This window comes from Tetrao urogallus (assembly GCF_951394365.1).
Source record: "Tetrao urogallus genome assembly, chromosome: 14".
Lineage (NCBI taxonomy): Eukaryota > Metazoa > Chordata > Aves > Galliformes > Phasianidae > Tetrao > Tetrao urogallus.
The window spans coordinates 13,052,211-13,074,636 of record NC_136827.1 but is presented as its reverse complement, the minus strand read 5'-3'; the positions used below and the strand labels follow the sequence as shown (position 1 = coordinate 13,074,636).

Sequence of the window (22,426 nt, the reverse complement as noted above, 5' to 3'; positions counted from 1 at the left end):
ACTTGAGAAACGCTCTGAGTTGTTTAACAGTTATCATCTCTGCTCAGCTGGGTTATTACATCCTAGATGAAAGTTCATTCTGTATGTTCAAAAATACTGAACCCGAAAGGTTTAAAATAACAATCCTGATTTCACTTACGGTAAAGCATAAATCACAAGCTCGTATTGCAAAACTGTTAAACTTAGTTTTTTGTTTTTTTGTTTTTTAAAAAAAGATTTGACCAAAAGTCAGCCGTTGGTTACATTCCCCAGCCGCCGCTCATGTTGGACATGTTGGACATCCCGCCCATGCCGTTCACTCCCATGGACGCGCGGTTCCCACTGCTGTAGTAGCTGCTGTTCATGGCGCCCTGACTGCTCGGGTCTGGGTGGAAACCAAACAGCACGTCACCAAACGCACACAGCACGTCACCAAACGCACACAGCACGTCACCAAACGCACACAGCCACAGCCATCGGCTCTCGAGCTCCGCACTGCACACAGCAACTCCTCCACCCCGTGCTGAGAGCCGCAGCTTAAAGCTCCCTATCCAAAACTGGACCACTTTGCTGTGAGCCAACACCTCCCTCCCCCCTTCCAAGAGCCTCAGCATTTTCTATTACTCTTCTGTGCAGAGTACCCCATTCCCTCCCCACCAATCCACTCTGCTGCATTTACACCAGGGCGTCTCCAGTACCACAGTGCCAGTTAGGAAGTCTGGAGACTGGCATTCCTGATCCACTTCAGAATAACGATTTAGCAAGCTTCTCCCTGGCAACAGATTCCCGCTTTCAATTTATCTGCCTCTTGTTCTCAACTCACTCTGGGGATCGCAGCCCACTCCATACAGCTGCCCTTCAACACCAACAAGCAGGACCTCCCACTGGAGCTGCCTGCAGCCCCACAAAGGCAGCAAACAGAGCCTTACCATATCCACTCATGCTGCTCTGGCCGCCATATCCGCCTCCATAGCCCCCGCTCAGCTGCTGGTTAGCTGGGCCACCGTAGCTGGATTGGCTTCCTTTCAAGAGAAGGATACAAACGTTACAAACCAGCCTGTCACCAACAGTCCCACATGCTCTGGAAACAGCTCACTCTTTAGCCTAGGTAACCTCCTCCTAAATGGATAACATAACCAGTTCCAAACAAATAGCTGAGTTTGAAAAAAAATATTCCTATAACCAAGCAGCAACAGAAGCTTCTAAGAAGTATGGCAAGCACTCGTTTTCAAGCACAAGAGGGTTTTACTCTTGCAGCTTCTGCTGCCTAACTTCCATGATCCTGCTCCATACTGTGGGACAGATCTGTTATCTGGAGCACATCACAGCGTGCTGTAACACCTGCCCTGTGCGGGACACTAACTCAGCACCTGGAGTTGCTTTTGTCTACAGTCCTGACAGGAGTTCCTTAAGCTTTCTAACCACTGTTCTTCACCTACTTCTTGTCTACATGTCCTCTTACAAAACCTTCCCATAGATAAAACATCAGCATTACTTTCTAGACATTCTGTGATTAAAATACTACTATATCCCTACAGATACCCAGCTCCCCCCCCTCAAAGAAATCCCAAAACACCACCCCCCATTTTAAGGTGCTCCACTTTAAGGTTTCTAAGAAACCAGAAAATGGGAATACTCTGAAGGCTTGCATACCTGCCAACGTGCTTGTGTTCCAATCCTGAACCACTCCTTCAGACTCCTTGACTGTGTGATTAAGATAAAATGCTGTATTTCAGAATAAGCAGAAGCTGAGCAAGATTAGCCAGCTTTATTAGTATCATTAAACATTAAGTTTCATGTAACGAGGACAGTCAGACTGTTCGCACATACCCATTGCTCCCATCATCTGGCTGCCATAGGCACCACCAGTTCCTCCTGCTGTTGAGTTCAAGAAGAGCTCTACATATCTGTGTTCTGCAAGAAAAAGAGAGTGCTTGACACCAAATTCACAGTCCCACCACAAGAAAGGCTGCAGAATGCTTGGCATCCCACTTCCAGGAGGCACGGCACAGAGCTGCGTATTACAACAGTCACACTTACGCATGTTTGCTTTGTCTTTGGACATGGCGGCCACCGCATCCTCGTGAGTAGCAAATTCAACATCTGCCTCTCCAGTCACTCTGCCATCTGGTCCGATTTCAATGTGTACTCGTACAGGGTTCAGAGGTGAGAAGAACTACATACAAAACACAAAGAGATTAAAATGCACCAATATAGCAGTTTGGTTTCACAGCAAGTCGTTCTCTGTGCAGGAACACTTGCTGAGCAGCAGCACGGTTACCACCCGCACCAACAACTGCAGCACCCCAGGGCTTCAGAGAGTGTGAACTCACGTTGTAGATGTCGTTCTCCGTCGCTCTGTAGGGCAGACCTCTCATGTGGACACAGTGGCCAGTCGTGCTCTGGAAGGTGGACGTCCCGTCGCCGTATCTGTGGTCCGACATTCCTGCAGAGAAGAGAGTCCATTCTAGGTCTTTCAGATGTATTTAAGTTTCTGTTCTATATGTATTGAAGGTTAGTTACAATTCCTATTAGAGATAGCTTACCTCTCCCAAATCTATCAGAACCAAAACCATAGCCATCGTTATACCCATTGTAGTCATCATAACCTCCATAACCTGCAAGTAGATAGGACAACATGATCATTTCAACTGCAGGAATGTCCAATGCACACAAACACGCCGCACACAACACGACCAGAAGTTCTGTTTCTTCCCGAAGAAATAAAGCCAGACCCGCATACAAACCAGATCTCAGCTCCAGGCGTTGCTGCCTCCCGACCTGCAGCTCGCCCTGGGCCTCACAAACTCACCTCCTCCGTAAGCACCGCGCCTCATCCTCTCCAAGCCACTTCCTCTACCAAGACTGTTATATCCGCGGGTGAGACCAGGCCTGTCGTAGGGACCTGGCCTCTGCATCGCCATCAGCTTGCGTGGAGGGTCGTAGTGAGTGCGCACCTCTGCCCGGCTGCTCTTGAAGATCTCAATGTACCTAAAAAGTGTTGCCACAGGCAGTAGTCAGTCTCTCATTCCTTCCACAGAAGACCTTACAATTTCACAATAAAGCAAGACATTCAGTCAGAGCCTTGAAACTGGCAGCGTACTTTAAGCCAGGTTTCTTTACATTATACAGGCAATGACATACTACGAAAAATAAGAAACCCTACGTTACTTTTAAATCAGTATCTTTTCAAGAAATTACAATTACTGAAGGGTTCATGTGCTCCTCATACCTCACAGTATCCCACCCTTAAGGGCGGGGGAGCGAGACTGAATCCCCACCCCCACCCCCAAATTTAAAGTGTTAGTCAAGAAAATACAGGAGGGACGGACGTCCACTCAACTCAGCACTGTTTTGCTCATGTGGCAATACAAGTAGAGGGTTAAAAACCTGATCTCCACCACGATTTTAACCCATCAGGATGCTACAAAAAGCTCTGCATGTGCTAATGAACCCAGCCTATGCTTCAGTGATTCAGCGTAGGCAAGAAGTGCATGCTTCAATGAAAAATAGTCACAAGTAAAATAGAATAAAAACCCTTTGTGACAATTTCTTGAAAGCTATGCTTATCACATGGAAGATTAATACAGTAAGAAAATTCGTTACATTTCAATTTATAAAACAAGTTTAGAAATTATCACATTTTCTTATGGTAATAAGAGTACTGTGCGTGACTTTAGAGCTAGAGGTATAATTGGTGCTATTGGAGAAGTTAAAGCCATAGTCTCTCAACTTTGCCACTCTCAAGCTACTGGTTTTGCACTCCTCAGAATGACCACGTTTTCAAAGCACGCAAGCTGAGCCCAATTTCAATTTTCAGTCAGTGCAGACAGCCTGTGCCACGCTGCACGTCAGTCAGTGCCTTTAACTGATGACCAAGTTAGAGACCAAAATACTGTGTTTGTTTGGACACGAACATTTTCAGAAGAGAGAATATGGATTTAATTGGTTACCATAAGAAAAGCGACATATCCAACCAACCATCCATCCCCACCTGTGCCCTATTCTTTCCTTGTGTTTCTTTAGAGCCTTTTCAGCTATTTCCTGTGAAGCAAACTGCACGAAGGCCTCCCCCGTACTCCTCCCCTGGAAGTCCACCGGCAATGTTATCCCATTTGGCACGATTTCCAACCCTTCAACCCAAGGACAAATAACCCCAGTAGGGGGCAATATTAACATCACAAGCCCAGTCATGAGTTTTCTTATAGCTTTAAATACACCAGAAGTTCAGCATTTGTAAACGAATGGTATGTTGATTCTAGAACACTAGAGGAAAAAGCACGTAAACAGAAGAAATGTATCACCACATACCATTCTGTGTTCTTAATCCACCCTGCAGAGCACAGACAAGTTCTGAGCGTCAAAAATAACTCCTCAGAAAAGGCATCTGAGGCAGGGTGCATTAAGAAGGTTACACTGTACAAATCTTTTCAACTCTGTGAAAGTACTTGATTTTAAGATGAACTTTTCAACGTAACAGATTCAAACACATCAAGGTAAACAACTTCACAGAACTATTTAAGTCAGTCAAGTAAAATAATCACACAAATGTTAAGTTTCAGTGCTCAATTAAGAGAAATCATGAATTTCAAAAGTATTAGCTAACGAACACAAGAGGCACACTTCAGATACTAAGCACATTTAACAGTCTTTGAAGATTAAATAATTTAACCATAGCAAAGTTAAAATGTACACTTTGGAACTGCTAATTCAGAATACAGTAAAGCTTTCAGAACTCATAGCAGTATTTTGAATACTTTAAAAGAAAGACAACAGGTTGAGTCATCTAAAGGCTGCTAATAACACAGTCTAGCCACGTGTAGCATTTACAGTTAGACAGTAGGTAGTTACTACTGCAAAAAACTGACACTTTTGATCATAAACAGGAGAACAGATTTCATTCTTAGCATTTACAACAGCATCCCATCGCTAAGAAAATAAGAATATACACAACAGCTGCAAAAAAGTGAAAATTAGAGTCAGCAAGGCATTCTCTCTCCATCAGAAACGACTAAGCTATTCAACACCAAGGGAAGTGGGACGGGCACGGGAAAAGCTCTACTTCAGCACAGTTCAGCTGGATGGCTTTGCTGTTTGTTTGTTTTTACCTGGGGTATTTTTCAGTAGGAAATCCATATTTTTTTTCTAAGAAATCAGTGGCAAAATGCACTGCCCTCCTCTACCTTCACAGAGGAAGCCAGAACCAGCACATGAACTAGCTAAGGCGGAGAGGAAATCTCTTTCCACTTGAATCGTTCATCTGTGCTTCAGAAAAACACTTCCTACTATCCCTCCTTGGAACAGTCTGCACCACACCTATGAATCAGGACAGCTTCTGCAAGATACCCGAGTTATTTAGCAAATAAATACTTAAGAAATTATCTTATGAGTCCAGATAGTTAATTGGCAACTGCTTATTTGCTCTTAATGCAGATCAGCATGCTGCTGGATGTATTACCGGGCAGCCAGGAGTGCATTTTTGTTTTGGGGGGTGTTTCTTTTTTGGTTGCTGGTTTTGTTAGTCGTTTGTTGCTGTTTCTCCTTTTAGCATTAACCATTACTGCTACAGCTAGTACTTTTACCCCACATACCTGAAAAAAACTGTACAATTTCTTCTTTACTACAGCCAAATGGGAGTCCTCTAAGACGTACAAAACCATCATTAGCCGTATCAGGGCTGTTGGGACCAGTATGCTTCAGAACCCAATCCATTTCAACGTTGTTTGACTTGAAAACTGTAAAAGGCACTTAGAATTAATGCATTGAGGAACGCTCCGCTCTTTTTAAAGCCATTTGCCTTGAAACTAGTCAACTTATGATACAACAGAAGTCCATTTGTCCTTCCACATGCACTTCAGAGACGGAACAGATTACCAAAACCCACCAAAAACAAATACATCTAGTCAGTTACTAGACCAAATCAAACCTTCAACATATCTGTGTCCCATTGTTTCTCGGTCTTTTTTCAGTGCCAATTTCACATCCTCTTCTGATTCAAGTTCAGCAAATGCTTCTCCACTTGGTCTGCCCTCCCTTGTGTAGATGAAACGAATACCCAAAGCTCCATTCAGAATTTTGCAGTCTGAAAAACAAAAACAAGAAGCCCCATTAATTTAGTTGTTAGAAGAATGTGGTAGCTTTAAAAGCTTCAGATATTCCAAAAGGAAGCAAATAACTGAAATTGTGTAAGATAACAGTGTTCCTGTTGAAATAGGGCATTTTTTTTCCTTAATTGAGGGCCTACCTAAAAATCAACTTATTCTTCTGCTCAAGACTAAAGATTAACTTTATTTTTTTTTTTAGAAAGATGTTTTGCTGCCTCAAGTCAAGTTAAATATGCCTTTGATCACAGCTGACAGACTTTCTAGTCAGCACAGATTGAGATAAGTAGTAACAATCAAATGGAGCATAACGAACAAAGTCAGGTCCAGATCTAATGCATCAAATTCCTGAAATAGTTGGCTAATTACAACAGTATCAAAAACTACTTTAATTAAGCTTGCAGTAAGGAATTTTCATTCAAACAGAATATTCTCTACCCTGGCAGCTTAAAAAGAGCTATAGGTATTCCAGCAGCTCCCTTAGCTACATTTGTTCAGTTCCTGCTTGAGAAGCATGGCTTTCTACACTGCATCCTGGCTGGGGCTCTTGCTTCACAAACATTGCTGGCTACTGAAGTACCCTGAACTTCCTTCACCCACCAGCTGCAGCGCACCTAGAGAAACCCCAAAGAATGCCAGCCCCCTAAAGCCTGACTTGTTTCACTTACCAGAGAAAAACCTCTGCACCTCCTCCGTGGAGCAGGACCAGGGCAGCCCCCTCACTTTCACCACGTATCCCTCGCTGCTCTCCGTGTTCAGCATCACATTGGAGGTCAGGTTTGGCTCCGCCTCGGTCTCAGTGGTGGCTGCACAAGACCAAAGCAGTCCTTTTGAGCCGCTGCAAAGCACGGCCACCACCAGCACCCCTCAGAGCGCCCGGCGGACCCCCGGCCCAGCCCTCCCCCTCAAGCCTCCTCTACCTCGGACCGCTGCCCGCCTCACACACACAGAGCCGCTCCCGCCCACCTGCCCGCGCCCAGCCCCCATCCCCGCACGCACACATGGTGGGGCTCCGCGGTGGTTCTAGGGCTCCGAGCCTGATCCGCTGTCCGGAGAGCGCCTAGTCCCAGTCAGGCGGCAGCAAGCGGGCGAGCCTGTGGCGAGAGCGCGCTAGGAAATGGCGGCGGGTACTCCCGCTTCCGCTGGGCCGGGCCTTCCGCCGCACAAAGAACCCCGACCCCACGCACCGCCCGGGCGGGCCCGACGTCCGGCAGGCCCCACCGAAGCTTGCCGCACTCTTTCCCGGCTCAGGGCCCAGAGCTCGGCGGGAGCGCGACGTGTGGCCACCGGAACGGGCCGCGCCGCTCGCCGCAACCTCGGCGTGGCTGGGACGGCGCGCACGCGCCCGCGCCGCCAATCGGGGAGCCTCTCGGCCCCCCCCCCGCCTGCGCATGCTCTGTAGCGCCGCCACGCTCGGCCGCCCCGGGACACAAACCCCCTACGCAGACGTTCCCCGCGCCGCTCCCGCCAAGTTGCGCATGCGTCCTCGCTAATCTACGCTCCCCCTCCCGCCTCCCTTCTCCCCCTCCCCCACGGTTTGTGCGCATGCGTCGCCTGCCTGCTGCGCTGAACAAAGCCAAGGCGCTCGCTCCCGCGCAGAGCGCGGGCCGGGCCTGCGCGCACGCGCCTCTGAGCGCCGCTCTCCACACTGCGCATGCCCCGCGGGCCGCTCCCCCCCCTCCCACCCCCCCCCGGCCTCCCGCCGGGCCGCACCGCCGCCACCCGACCCCCTCCGACACGGCGTGTGGAGAGCTCTGACCGAGCGGGGGTGTGCGGGAACCGGCACTTACCAGCTTCAAAGGCTGACGCTACACCACGTGAAACAATCTGCTCGCTTCGGTCACTGAAGCCTGGTGTGTTTGTAGGAGATGGGGAAAGAAGAGACACGGGTCACAATTATCATAACGTAAAGGAAAATATCCATCCCTCCCATCTCCTCCAAACACACTGGCCCTAGCTAGTTCCGCCCTGCACCTCTCTGTCGGAGACAACAGAGTTACCGGCGCCAACAGCAGCCCCTCACACGGCACGTGCCGCGTCCAATCGCGCGCCTACAGAACCCAACCCGGTAACCGCGCGGGGAGCGGGGCACGTACACCGATACGGAGCCGCCAGCACGGGGAACTCGCTAAGGGTAATGCAAATTAGAGCGGGAAATAAAGGGGAGGGGCGGGCAGCGCAGAGCCCGCCCAGCGCTCGGCGGGAGCCTTAAAGCGGGTCACAGCCGCAGCGCCGCTCCCGCCATGTCCACTCCCGCCAAAAGGAGCCGCCGCGGCCCCGCCGCCGAGCTGGACTCCAGCTTCCAGAAGCGCCTCAGGAAGATCTCCATCGAGGGCAATATCGGTGAGCGGGGCGGGGGGGATGTTTGTGTGGGAGCGCCTTTTCCCCATCCCAGGGGGTGAAGGAACAGCGGCGAGGGGGAAGGGGTGATGGCAAAGAGCCGGACTGCGCTGGAGGAGCCGTGCTGTGAAGCACCGGCGGGTGAGCCCCGCTGCATCCCTGCGCCGCTCGGAAGCGGCGGCACCACCAGGGGCGGAGGCACTGCGTTCCACCATCCGCAGCCGCCGGCCGTCCGGGACGGATGCATTCCGTCCCTGTTATGTACCTCAGCGGTGCCGCCGGGCGCTATAACAACACGGCTTCTCTCGGCGCGGCCGCATCCACCTGGAAGCAGCCGCGAGCCTCCACCCGTTACCGCGCTCGGGAGATCCCGCCCGCAAGCGGCGCTGCACACCAGCGCTCAGCCGCCGCCAGCTGGCCATTTAATCGCGCATGCGCGCGGCTTCCCCCCCCCCAGCACCGCGCAGGCGCAGCAGCCCCGCTCTGCCCCGCCAGCCAACAACGCGGCACTGCCTGCTCCTAAAATGGCGGCGCGGGCGGCCCCACGAGGGCCCCGCTACCTCCTTATCGCCCGGACCCAGCCCCGGCGCTGCAGATTAGCGCCTTTTTCTCAGAACGTACCCGAGCCTGCGCCTGGCCCTGCTCCGAGCAGCTGCCAAGGTGCGATGGCAGGGCCGTGCACACGCAGCTCTGCATGCCCAAGCACTGCACAAACGTAGCCTGCGGTCTCTCAAGAAAGCTCACAGCTGCCACTATCCTATCCGCCACAACAGCCCAGTTCACACTCATACTCTGCATTTTACGAATCTTTTGCAGCAGCTGGAAAGTCTACACTTGTCAGGCTGCTGGAGAAGCACAGCGATGAGTGGGAGGTGATCCCCGAGCCCATCGCCAAGTGGTGCAACATCCAGACCAGCGAGGATGAGTGCGAGGTGGGTGTGCTGTGCCGGGGGGCCCAAGGAAAGGTGGGCATGGGAGGAAAACTGAAGTCATTCACCAAGGAAATCGTGCCAAAATTCACCTGTACTTAGTTTCTAGAGATGCTGTTTCCTCCCAAGACCATTCAGTCATTCCCACTGTGCTTTTCTTAAGAGACATTAAGGAAGGAATAAAAGCCTATGAAGCCCTATGAAAGTCTTCTCTCTTCTCCCCTAGGAACTTTCAACTTCTCAGAAAAGTGGAGGAAACCTACTTCAAATGCTGTACGATAAACCTACAAGATGGGCTTATACATTTCAGACTTATGCCTGCTTGAGCCGAGTAAGGGCACAACTGAAACCCATCTCAGCCAAGCTGCATGAAGCAGAACATCCAGTGCAATTTTTTGAGAGATCTGTGTACAGTGACAGGTAATGATCCAATGCAACAAGAGCTCAGAGTAACAGCTTCAACACTTTAACTATTATCTGTAAGAAGCAGTTTTAACCAACAGGCACGAGTTCAATGATGTAGGGAGCATTGCAGATGTAGGTCTATGTCATTGATGTTCTCAGTACTGATTCTGATGGAAAGTACTTACAAAGTTCACTTACGTTATTCCTACCATGACACTAGTGTCTTTCATTGCAGGTATGTGTTTGCTTCTAACCTGTTTGAATCTGGAAACATCAATGAAACAGAGTGGGCTATCTATCAGGACTGGCACACATGGCTTTTAAATCAGTTTCAATCTGAAATAGAACTGGATGGGATGATCTACCTAAGGACCACACCTCAGGTATGCTGAAGTATATATGTATGACATACTGCAGTGACTTCACACCCTAACACACTGAACCAGCATTTTCTTCTCCAAAAGTAACAGGAAGCCTTCAGTAAACTCAGATTTGCTTTAGAGACCAAATTGAACACATCCTTTCTAAAGCCTACAAACGCTGTTTTTGCTATTATCTCCTAGTCACTAAGCAGCCAAAGCTCATTTTAAAGCTGTACTTCAACAACAGCGTATGGGAAGGAAAGAATCTTTCAGTAAGAACTGTTGACTTTTGACTCACCCAAGCATTCAAATTAATGCTCACTGATGCCTAATGCTTTTGAAACCTTCGTAATTTTTCATGTTACACATTAATGGTTCTGATTTAATGACTACTTTAATACATTAACATTCAGGCTTGCAATTTTTCAGAAATGCATGGAAAGGCTACAGAAGAGGGGAAGAAAAGAGGAGGAAGGAATTGACCTCGAGTACTTGGAAAACCTCCACTATAAACATGAGACGTGGCTGTATGAAAGAAGTATGAGGTAGGAGCCTGTTTCCCCTGGACCACTACTGTGGGCAAAATTGCTTAAATAACCTGTTGCCATGAGGAACCAGACAACTACCAGCTAATTCTCATTTCAACTTATAAGCAAGTTTTTACTATCAATCAGAAGGTAGAAAAAAGCCTGAGATCCATCTCTAGTTTCACTCGGGCATGGTTGGAATGACTTAAGCATTAGCTTCAACTGAAAAGCTATGCTAGTTGTGATTTTTCTCCAGCAATTCCTCAAGTTTAGAACTGGAAGTATATAGAAATAGGGCAGTTGAAATTGGACTCAGTGGCTAATTCCTTACTAAGCAACTTCCAATGTAAGCGAAGGTAAAGTCCTGATTACCTTTAAACTCAGGTGACTGTGTCTCAGCAAGGTTTAAATATTAACCCTAGCTTCAAAACAAGCAATTATCAGAAAGGCTTCTGGCAGTCCCTTGTATGAAGGAAACATGCCAGTGACTAAGCTATCTCTGCACGTCTTTTTTCCCCCCCAGACTCTTATGAGTCATACTTATCAGCTTTCCCCACATAGGAATTAGCTGGACATAAATGCTAACTTCAGGTTTTCCCTATAAGAACCTGAAGTAGTTTACTGAATGCAAAACAAGAGGTTAAACATTTATTACTGACTGCAGCAGTAATAAATGACATCAGCATATTAAGTCCATTGCAACAACAGAAAAAAAAAAATCATACAAGAGTTCAGGATATTCCTGGTAGGCAAGCGTGACTTTTCAGCTGAAATAAACAAAACTACTTCCAGATGGTGTACTAACAGATGCAAAACAATTCCAAGAAAAGTACGTTAAGCTGAACAGGCACATCTGCTTTTACTAAGTCTAGAATTCATGTAGGATGACCCAAGAGTTCAGGAGACAAGAATGTATTGCAGTGTTGTGGAATTATAACATTTACATTGTGTACTCATTCCAAACCCATGAGCAAACATTTCCTGTATTTTTAATACAAGTTAGAATGCTGTTCAGTCCCCTTTACTGCATTTTGGAAATTGTTTTCAAGCATGGACAGTTCTCTTAAATCTCAAATTTTCTAAGTGACATCTAGTTGCACAGCCACTGCTCTCAGGCCGCAGCTGAAACTGTCTTGCTCATCTCCTAGCAACTTTAAACACCGGTCTTAGAACCTGTTAGAGGTCATTCCCAAAAGGAAGCTTTAAAACTTCATCTTGGTAAATGGATTAGCAGCTAACTACAAAGGTGGTGGGGGCCACACAGGGCAAGAGGTACTTCAGAGGAAAATATTCACTCCCTCTTATAAAAATTGGATTCCTGATAGTTGGCTCCACAGCAAAAAGAATGAGGTAGAGAAGCATAAAGAATGTTCTTCCTCTTCCTACCAAGAGCCAGTCCTATGAAATGTACATTACAGTGATGCAGTGCAGATGAGTGATTAAGGACAGGGCTTTATACCAAAGTCATCAACATCCCAGGTGTACATGGTAATCTGAGATGCCTTGGAAAGCAATTAGAACACTGTGCGAGTAAAGCTTTATATAAAGTAATTTGTAAAGCTAATTTCATCTTTTAACAGAGTTGATTTTGAGAACCTTAAGGAGATTCCTATTCTTGTTTTGGATGTCAATGAAGATTTTAAAAATGATAAAATTAAACAGGAGTACCTGATTGATGAGGTAAGTATTACATGTTTTCTCCTGCAGTAACAACTGGAAGTTATTGAATTTTATGACTTTTAATGTATTACCTTAAAAACTCAAAATACGGAATTATGTAGTAGTAATCTGGGGCTTCTACAATTGGCCCTCTTCATCACACGGATGAGGAAGAGGCATTTAATTTTCCTCTACAAAACCATTTAATCCCTTACTTGAAGCAGTTCAAGGGAGAAATGACTATTTTTTAAAGAGGGGCAGTTGTGGAGGCCAGTCAGACTGACTGCTCCCTGCCAAGTCTGCACTGCCACACCATTCATTAAATAGTTGACGCAGCGGTAGCGTGCAATTCATGCCATCCATGATGCCTTTAGAAACTCCTAGTCAGATCAGAGCTACTTATTCTCCTTCAAATATCAAGGGTGTCCACGGACAGCACAACATATCAGAAACAAAGGTGTATGCAGGTCTGTGTGCACGATGTGACACTTTAAGTAGGAACACAGAAATCCAACAGCCATCAGAAGAAACACTGAGTTCACCAGACAAAATGGTGTTTGCTAGTTCTGGGGAAAGACAAGATCAGGGAATAAATGCCCCAAAGCACTCTGCTGTAGCAAACTACTGTGTACCCAGTCCACAGCAAAAGAAATCCTAGGAACTACTTTTCTGTCTTGTTCTGGTCATCAATGCTAAAGACGAATGTTTGAATCTAAAATCTAAATCTATGCTTGGGTGCATAATGTGCAGTCAATGTAACATGGTGGTGTTTGCTATGAATTTGCATCTTCCACTATGGAAAACACAGCAGAGCTTGGCTCGATTTTCAGACAATCCCCTTTTTCCTAAGGAAGAGCTACTTAGTGAAGGCATATCCATTTTTCTTTAATGGAACAATATACTGTCAAGCTACCTTCCCTATCTTTCTAATGAATTATTTAAGTTACTCAAGTCTACCTAGTACTAATTATAGTAAAAGGCATTTCAGATCACGAATTATGTGTAGATGAGTTGTATATAGAGGCAAAACAGCACTGGAGACCAGCATACAGAAGGAGTACAGTAACACCTCCTTTGTTCCTTCAGAAAAGGGGGAAACTTCTGGTGTTCTGCCATTTCTTTTTAAAACATGTTAAACATACACTTTTGTTTCCACAGATCAAATCTTTCCTGACTTCTTAAGAAGAATTAAGACATACATGAAATGCTTGGAACTCAAGAGTTAAACCAAACAGTCACGTGGTCTTCAACATTCTAGCTAAACTAGATGTACTGTCAGTATAACTTATAAACCTCAGAAAAGTAGTTTTGTTTGTTTGAACTGTGTTTTTTTAGATATACAGAGTGCCTTGATAATGTATTTCATTTTGTGTATGTTCTCTACTCTTTAATAAACATTTTTAAAATAACACAGGCTGGTAGCTGGCTCCAAGCACAGAGGAGTTAAGTGGTTATCAGCAACTGACAACCGGTAAATATAGATACCAGGCGCCGGGGAGGGTTGTTTTGCAATAATTGGCATAGTTCACCATTTTAAGATCAGACTGCTATGGCGTCCTGAGCCTTTCCTTTCAACTTCTGCTTCATTAAATGGCTGTTTTCAAGGGATTTACACTACTTAAGGTCAGGCATTACTGCAGCCAGAAGGATTACACCTGGAACAAACTCTCATTTAAGGGTGCCTCGTTTACGATCTCCCCCATCACCGGAATTCCCCTTCCCCCACTCCTCCCCCCCTTACCACAAGGCCAGCAGGGAGCGGGGGGGAGCCGTCGGCAGGACAACAAACGCGCAGCAACCCGCCCGCCCGCGGCACCGCTCTCTCCCCACCCCCCCCCCCCCCCCAAACCTTCCTCCCCGTTCCAAAGCCGCCCAGCCGGGCGCCTCAACCCGTAACCCCCACCCAGAGCTCAACGACCGCCACGACGCACGCGGCGCGGGGGGGAGAAGGGAGGAGGAAGCGGGAAGGGGGGAGCGGCACACGCGGCCGCGCCGGGCCCTCAGCGCCATACGCGCCCCGCCGCCCGCAGGCGCCAACACGAGGGGGGGCCGCACGGCGCCGGGGCCTCGGATCGCCCCTCCCCCACCCGCCGCCCCACCCCCACCGGTTTCTCCTCACGCGACGCCGCTCTCGGCCGCCACCCGCCGTCACACGGCCTTACCCAAGCCGGGGATCTCGCCCTCGGTCTCCTCGGTGTGACAGGGGTCCATCTCGGCCGCGCCTTTCCGGACAGGGCCCGGGAGAAGACAAAAGCTTAACGGGGCGCTCGAGCGCTGCACAGACGGAGACAAAAGCTCAGCGAACGCCGAAAAGAGGCTTCGGCGAAGGCGGATCGCAACCTTCCGACCTCTTGTTCCCTATTCCCGCGGAGATGAAGCCCGATGGAACCGCCGGCCCTCCAAGGCCCGACCCGCCTGCTCGCTCCTGCGCAGCGCCGTTCCGCTCCTATAAATAGCCGCCGGCCGCGCTGCGCTGCGCGCTGACGTCACGCGCCGCCCGCCCCCACCCCTTCGCCGGCCGCCGGCCAATGGCAGCGCGACAAGTTAAAACCGACCAATCACGTCCCGCTCGCTGCAGGGGGGGAGAAGATGGAGGAAAGGGGGGGAGAGGTGCGGGGATGATCTCTTAATGGCTCCCGTGGCGGTTAGGGGGCTGTGGCCGCTCGCGCGCTCCGGCCCCACGCTTCGCCTTACGGATCTGGGCAGTCGGGGGGCGCTCAGCCCCGCGCACCCGTTTCGCCGCCGCCGTCCGCCCGCAGACCTAAGATGGCGGCCGCTTTGTCCCCGCCGCCCGCCTCGCACCAACCAACCCCGCCCCGCGCCCTCACTCACGGCGCTGCGCGGCGCCGGGCGGGGAGCGGCGGCTCGGCGCACTGCGGTCGTCAGCGGGCCTGGCCCCGCCTCCCGCGCGACGGAGCCGGACGGGCAGAGCTGCCGCTCTCCTCCTCAGCGCCGCTCCTGGCCGCAGCGGGGCGGCGCTCAGGGGACTGCAGGCGTTATGAGGCGGAGACGGCCCTGAGGGGAGGGCAGGGCGAGGCGGGAAGGGCCGTGAGGAGCCCTCATCGGGCCGGCCCTACGCCGTCGCGGACCGTTTTCTCCACGGCCCCTCGGCGGCACTCCTAGCCCGACCTGCTCCTTCTGTAGAGCGTTGATGCAAAGAGCTCTTAGCGAAAGTACTGTTAGAAAGAATGCGTCGCTAGGACGGCTTTGAATAGCTGCGAAGGAGCCAGAGGGATGGGACTGATATGGGCTGACCTTAGGACTGCGCAGGTGTGGCATCTCCTCGCAGCTTTCCTGACTGAGCGGCCAATGTGCAGTGAGCCCCTGCGCTGATCCCTACCGAAACGTTTTCATTTCTGACAGCCGTTTTTGTCCTCCTTTAATTAGTGTTAATAAACTTAGGCTGAGGCTCATTTACTAAGTGTCATTTTATTGCTCTGGCCTTTTTAGTCTCCGTTACAACATCTGATTACTGGGGCTGGCTCTGCTGTACTCAGCGTGATCCACAGCAGTGCGCAGCTTTGCAGTGGGCTGCACTCGGGTTTTCAGTGATAAATAAAGTCAGGTCTATCGAATGCTGTCTCGATCATATGCCTATTGAAGTCTGCTTTCTGACTTTCCTCTTTAGAGGACACTTCGGAAATGGCAGTCTTCCTGTGTTTACACTGGGAAGCAGTTCTGCTACACGCATACTCTCCTGGTGTTACAATAAAGGTCATGCGACTTCTTTGTAAATATGTAACTGCAAGAGCAGGCCTGCCTGGGCTGACACAGCCAACAAGGTGCTGTATGCAGCCACTACCAGGAGGAAGAATGTGGCAGTGAACAGCAGAAAGGCAGACATGCAGAGAGGCAAGCAAAGATCGAAATAGTTATCAGAAGAGTTATAATTAACCAAAATATACCTGGTGTTTGAAAACTGAAAACAATTGCCAACTGAAGGCAGCAGCCCTTTTCTTGTGTTGCCATATCTGAGATGTGCCTTTGCAAGTAAGGGGAGTCTCACAATATATGAGCACTTGAAAAGCATGAGATAGGGGACAAAAACCTTGCTAGAAATTTTTGATGTAGGATTTTATTAGGTTTCTTGAAGCGATGAATGTGCAGACCTCTGGGTCTTGCTTCCACTATCTCTTGGAGGACTGTTTACCTGTTGTTGGTTGTGTTTTTGTTGCTGTGTTGGTTTGTTTGTTCGTTTGTTTTTTGCAGTCTGACACCTACACCTCCAACAGGCATGGTTGAGCTGTTGCATGTCAGTATGTCTTTCAGCAACTCAAGTTGCAGCTTCAGGTAATTGTTTTCCTCTAAAAGAGCTTTGTTCAGCTTCAGAATTTCACTGGCCTGTTGCTGCAAAAGGCATACCTGCAGGCTGGTGGAAACAGGAGCTGTTCTTGTTTTCCCACTTTCATTAACAGAAGGAAAATAAAGCTGTGTTCAAGTCTGTACAGGGAGATCAGCATGCTGAGTTTTGTAGTCCATCTGGTAGAAAATGGGCAAAAAAGGGGGGGCCTCTTGGGTAGAAACCGACCGGAGAAATTAATTGTTCAATATTAACACGGCCCTATGTGACATCCTCACTGAAGTTCATGGTGAATGGGGATGGGCTGCATGAACTCTGATCCAGCCTGCAGAGAGATGCACAAGGCTGGGCAGAAATGTTAAGTATTAAGTTAGACCGAAGGACTAAAGTAAAGCTCTTCTTTGAAGCTTGCTACCTGCTCAGGACATTTCTGCTTGGAACTAGCCATACACTGTTGTTTGTTAGGTTTTTTAAGTTTCTTTCCTGAACAGCAAAACAGTAGAGGAACTCTACAGCTCTGCTTCAAGTGTTTTATAGGCATCTAAGCAAACGGAGACATATTGCGCGTCTGGAAGTGGTGCAGATGCTGATCCCCAACTGAACTTTGGAGATACTACTGCAGTGCAAAAAGTAATCACCAATAATTCTGTTACTATTGACTGCCATATCACAGAAGAAAAAAAATACAAAAACAAAAACCAGCAATCAGAGTCTAAATACCTGCTCTGAAAGGATGACAACACTTCGTCCTGATCCGAATGCTGTGTGTTCTGTACATTTCCCGCTTTCCTAGCTAGAAGTTTTCCATTTGTTCTACTGTAAGATTAATCCTTCAAGTCTCAGCCACAGCTCAGTCGTCTAGACATGTTGCGTGTTCCTTGTGTTTGCATATAAGCATGTATAATTCAGGATCTAACAGTTAATCTGCAAACCTGATTATCTCTCACCAAATGCTGCTAGCAGCTGACTTGCTGTATCATTTGAGGTCTGAAAATGGGAAATATATAGAAGTCCCATACTACTAACAGTTAGTTTCTCCATGTGAGACTCAGAAGCCCCAGAGTTCGTTATAACCTTTCTTTCGTCCCTACCCACAGCACTAGACAGCCTCTAGCTGTGATAAATACAAGCTAAAGAATACTATTAAATATGCATGCTGTGTGTTCTACCATATTAGATAACATGGCCACATTCCTGATCCTCTCTTTTTTTCAATTTATTGCTTTGCTAATCCACCCTCCAACTCCCTTTTGTTTTGGGCAAATCCAGAAGCTTTTTGGTTACACTTCACCTTTCCTTTCTTCCTTTTCACCCCTTCCGTCCTTATTCATTACACTGAATGCAGTGCTCTGCAGCGGAGGCTGGGCAAGAACTCATGTTTCTGTTTTCCTTATCAAGTTTACTGAAGAGTCAAGTCTGTCTGAAAACCAATTTGAGAACCTGCTACACTTTGCTGAAGATAGAGGCAGATACCAAGTCTTTTTCTCTGAAGCTGCTGTCCTGTTTGAATCTGTCACCCTTGCCTTTATACCACCAGGTTATTCACAGCTTGTGCTCAGACCATCCTTCATCTCTGGCAACGTGGAAGAATTGCCCGTGTGATCGCATCCTCCGACAGCAAGAGTCCTCTCCCAGCACACTCCAGCTGTCTGCATGCTTTGCCTGACTGAGCGTGGTGGGCATGAGTCAGCTGTGAACCAGGAGCCATCTGGCCATGCTGGGTGAGCTAAAAAGGCTGGTCTCTGGGAAGGCTGCTTCTGGGCTCAGGCAGAACAGTTGCAGCTCTTTGGCACTTTGGCGTTGCACCTGCCAGGAAGGAGGTGGGCAAGCGTCCATGTGCATCCTCTGCAATTAGACTTGTCTGCATTTCTTTATTCCCTCCCAGAGGCAGAATGAGCTGTAAATCTGTAAATACTTTACAATGGGGGTGCCCCAGTCTGGTCCTGGGGGAGTGTGCTGCATTATCTATGTAGCTAGACAGATAAGATTGCAGTTCTAGCTCACAGCCCAGCCCTTGCCAAACTCGTTATTGTTGGGAGCATCATGACAGACAAGGAGCAGCTTCCAGGGACACAGGCAGGGAGGGCTGCAGGCACTGAGGCAGGGGAGCCACGAGGAGCCCACTGCAGTCGATGAGCCATAGATCTGACCGTGACGTGGAGTCACGAGATGAAGCTTGTCTTTGCCCAGGAGCAGTGACCACCAGCGCTCACTGTTTCCATGTTTGCTGACCTGGTGACCCCCGCCTCCTGTCGCATGTGGTAACACTGCTCTGGCTGTGTAAGGTCACTCTGTTTTCTCCTGTTGAGTGACACAGTGCCCAAGTGATACAGCTGATGTACAGACCAGGAGTGCTCGGTGCATCTTCCTGAGTGCTGGCTCTGCTTTGCTCTTCCTACCTACCTCTTACTGTTGGTTTTAGAGCAACACTGCAGCATGTGTCCATGCTCTCCTTCAGAGGCTGCATTAGATCCTACCTACCTCATGTACACTACAGCTCTCACCTAACCAGGAAAAGATCAATTCTTTGTGCTGCCTGAGAAGAGTTATTTACTGGGATGTATAAAACTGGTGACGATTAGGCAAATTTTGGATGTGGATTTTCCAGGCCTACCTATCTTGACTGATAATACAAAATGGCAAACAGCTTTGGTTTTGCTTGGGTTTTACCATGGTATCTAATCTAGGAATGTTCTTTCCCTGCAGGCAGTATTTGCCTGCCCTCCCCAGTCCGCAGGAACATCCACACCTCCCTGCAGCCCCTCTCTGCATCCGTGCACCAGCACTGCATCCACTGCATCCCCTCTCGCTCTGTCTCCACCAGCACCGTGCCAACCTCTTGGTTTCTGCCGGTGCAGAGCACTCCTCGATTTCCTCGGAGCAAAGCACTCCTTGCTCTGATGCACACTGCTGCGGTCCCTGCGGCTCCTGCTCATAAAATGGGTCGTTATTCCTGTTGCACAACTTCCTTCCCTTTTCACTGCCCTCGAATGTCAGCAAATAAAACCGAGATGAGCCGATAACAGCATCGGGGTGAAGGAAGGAGGGAAAGAGGAGGGAAAGGGAAGCTTCCCCGTGCCGCTGCCGAGCTTCTTCCATTGGCCGGTCTGCCGGGAGCCGGAGCTGTGGGAATAAAGACCCATTGAGGAGCTCGGCTGCAAATTAGCATCTGAATTCCGTCGCAGCTCGTTGTCAGATGTGCAGGAGTTGGGTGCTGGCCTTGGTCTCTCAGTACTGATATACAAAGGTGGCTTTAAGAGGTTCTCCTCCTCCTTTTTTTTTTTTTTTTTTTTTTTTTTTTTTTTTTCTGAAGGGAAAGAAATGAGCTGTTTGAAATATGAAAGCTTCGTTTCCCTTTTTTTCTTCTTCAGCTGTCTCCTTCCCCTCTACTTTTATCCTCTGCTTCATCCCCTTTCCCTCATCAGCCTGAGCTCTGTCTGGGTACTGTCACCCACTCTGACCTACTTCCCTCCCTCCCCTTGGCCCATGGATGTTGGTGCTATGGGAACCTTGGTGCCATGCCAGCCACAACACCAGGCCACCTGCTGCACCCTTCCCAGCTCAGCAGGGCTGCATGTGCAGCACCCCAAGGAGATTCTCCCTCTGATAACAAGTAGTTCTTCCTGCTGCCAGCTGCATGGCCTCCTCTGGCCCCAGGCGCAGCATTTGGGTGCTGTGGGCTGCATGTAGCCCTGTCACCAGACCTCTCTGTGCATGTATCCTGCACAGCTGTCACATGTTGGGTAGGAAACAATGTGTGTGCACCCTTGACGTTTTCAAGACAACATGCTATGAACTTCTTCAATGGAGCATAAAAGCCCCACAGGGGCCTCAGTTTCTGCACGTGCACACGAATCCAAGCGTGCACCCACATGGTCATCCCTGCCGGGGAGGCAGTGGCTTTGCTGGTGGGCAGAGCTCAGTGCCTCCACCTCCCCGCTGTGCACAAGGAAGTGCAGAAGGCAGGCCTAGTTCTGAGCTTTTCTTAGTATAGAAGGATTCTCACTGCTTCTCCATGTTTTCTTAGTTCTTTGCTGAGCTCCCATTCATCCAGCTGCAAATTTCCCTCCAGGTACCCTGAGCTGAGCTGCCCTCCTGCTGGCAGCAGGAGAGGGAGCAAGAAGGTCCAGGAACCTGTAAGGCACTTGCAGGGGCTCTCAGGTCATTACTAAGACACGTTGGGGGGGTTTCTGTGGGGCTACAGGACTCCCTCCCACCGGTAACCTTAATAGCAGGGCTGTGTGAAATGGGTCACAAAAAGCTTTGTGCAGAAGACGCAGAATCCCAGAGCCATCTAGCCTGAACCTTCGAGATCACCGATTCCCAGCACTAAGCCACCTCATTCAATGCACCATCACGTACTGCATTGCATTTACAATGACATCTATAACCTGCCTACCCCGCATGCCGCCCGGCCTCGCGTGCGTGGGGAGAGCAGCGGGACGTTCTGCCCACCCGGGAGCGGCCGTCCCTGATCCCCCCCGTTCCCTCGGCCTTCCCAACCTCGTTCCCCCGCTCCCGGTCCCGCTCCCCCCGGCCCCGCAGCCGCGTGCTACCGGCGCCCCCTGGTGCCCCCAGCGGGGCGAACAGAGGCTCCCTGGCGGTTGCGGGTGGGCGGTTGATCTCCGCATCCGCTCGTGCCTCAGCTTTTGAACCTGATAAATCCCAAACATGGACGTGGAGCCATGGTCCGGATCGAAGTGTTTTTGGTTTTTTTTTTGTTTTGTTATCCTGGTGCAGGAGGAGCAGAGCGATGGCGGCATCCCTGGGAGAGGGGAGCAGCTCTCCTCCGGCTGCAAGCCCTGCCCGGGCTTGAGGGGGGGATTTCACATCCAGAGGGTTCCTGTAAGGTTGGAGCTGTGCTGGAAACTTTGCACAGATGAGTGCTGTTAGTTTGGTTTGGAATTGAATTGTTTGCACGAATCCAAGAGCCTGAAGGGGAAACAGACCGGGGCTCTGCTGGACAAAGCAATTAAACCACAGGAAAGGAAGTTAAGCAATTTGCAAAGTTCATAACTTCCCCAAAAAGTGCTTTGTGTTCTTCCAATGTAAGATATGCCTGTCACTGGGAAAGGAGGGAGCATGACGGGGTTTACAATTCTGTTAATCCAGCAGCACGCTGATGCAGCTGTTCTCGCTGAATTTGGTGAGAGGTTCCCGGTGCTGAGGGCAACAGAGCACCTCTGCTATTCCCTGAGCTGTGTACTGCCAGCCTACAGAACCAGCGTTTCCAGCCCTGTTGTCACAGGGGCTGAGCCCACCTGAAGAGCTCTGCTCTGCTGATAACCAGCTTTGCACCACTACTGTCTTCATCCCTGCAGGGAAACCAAACAGCCCTGCACCCCAAAAGAGAGGTTTTGCCCTATGCCAGATGCAGACCCATGAGGACATGCACAGCTCAGCAAGCTCAGTGTCCTTTTATTGGCAGCAGCTCCTGTGCATGTTGTGTGCGGCAGCACTGCTGCAGCACAGCCAGCAGTGTGCAGGGACCTGACCTGGGTCACCCCTTGTCTCTGCCCTGCCCCAGCCTGTGGATGCTTCCTCAGAAATTCTCTTCCTGGCTGTGCACCATGGGAGGCTGTGCTGACCCCACGGTGCCTGGGCTGGATGCGGGGGCTGAGAAGAGTTTACTTCTGTTTTCCAAAAATTCTCCTTGCTTTGGCCATCAGTCATACAGAGCAGCTAGGCATGGAGTGCTGGGCACAAACAACCTTCAGAAAGGCCTTTGTGGCTCTGCCAGCTCCACAGGTGTTGGAAGCACAGTGAGGTGGGCTTGTAGCTGGGGGCAGATACGAAGTGGTGATGCCAGTGACGGCAAGGAGCA

At 49.4% G+C, this 22,426-nt stretch overlaps 2 protein-coding genes across 4 annotated transcripts; one reads left to right on the top strand and one right to left on the bottom strand.

The window, feature by feature from the left end:
- Nucleotides 1–239: 239 nt before the first annotated feature.
- On the bottom strand, nt 240–14,513 carry HNRNPH1 (heterogeneous nuclear ribonucleoprotein H1; the record flags this gene model as incomplete). 3 transcript variants are annotated; one of them, XM_079542144.1, is made up of 14 exons in its annotated part: nt 240–364; nt 909–1,001; nt 1,633–1,683; nt 1,810–1,893; nt 2,020–2,155; nt 2,313–2,446; nt 2,526–2,597; nt 2,792–2,970; nt 3,974–4,112; nt 5,571–5,714; nt 5,906–6,061; nt 6,749–6,886; nt 7,871–7,930; nt 14,465–14,513. In XM_079542144.1, 14 exons carry the CDS (start codon nt 14,511–14,513, stop codon nt 240–242), a joined length of 1,560 nt encoding a protein of 519 aa, XP_079398270.1. The 3 variants fall into 3 exon arrangements, with proteins under 3 accessions (XP_079398270.1, XP_079398271.1, XP_079398272.1); XM_079542145.1 differs by lacking the exon at nt 7,871–7,930; XM_079542146.1 differs by lacking the exon at nt 7,871–7,930 and having other exon boundaries at nt 240–350; nt 886–1,001; nt 2,313–2,425.
- LOC306951792 (deoxycytidine kinase 2) lies at nt 8,324–13,484 on the top strand (the record flags this gene model as incomplete). Its single annotated transcript, XM_079542342.1, has 7 exons — nt 8,324–8,423; nt 9,237–9,352; nt 9,576–9,769; nt 9,990–10,137; nt 10,546–10,661; nt 12,224–12,323; nt 13,461–13,484. 7 exons carry the CDS (start codon nt 8,324–8,326, stop codon nt 13,482–13,484), a joined length of 798 nt encoding a protein of 265 aa, XP_079398468.1.
- Nucleotides 14,514–22,426: the final 7,913 nt, after the last annotated feature.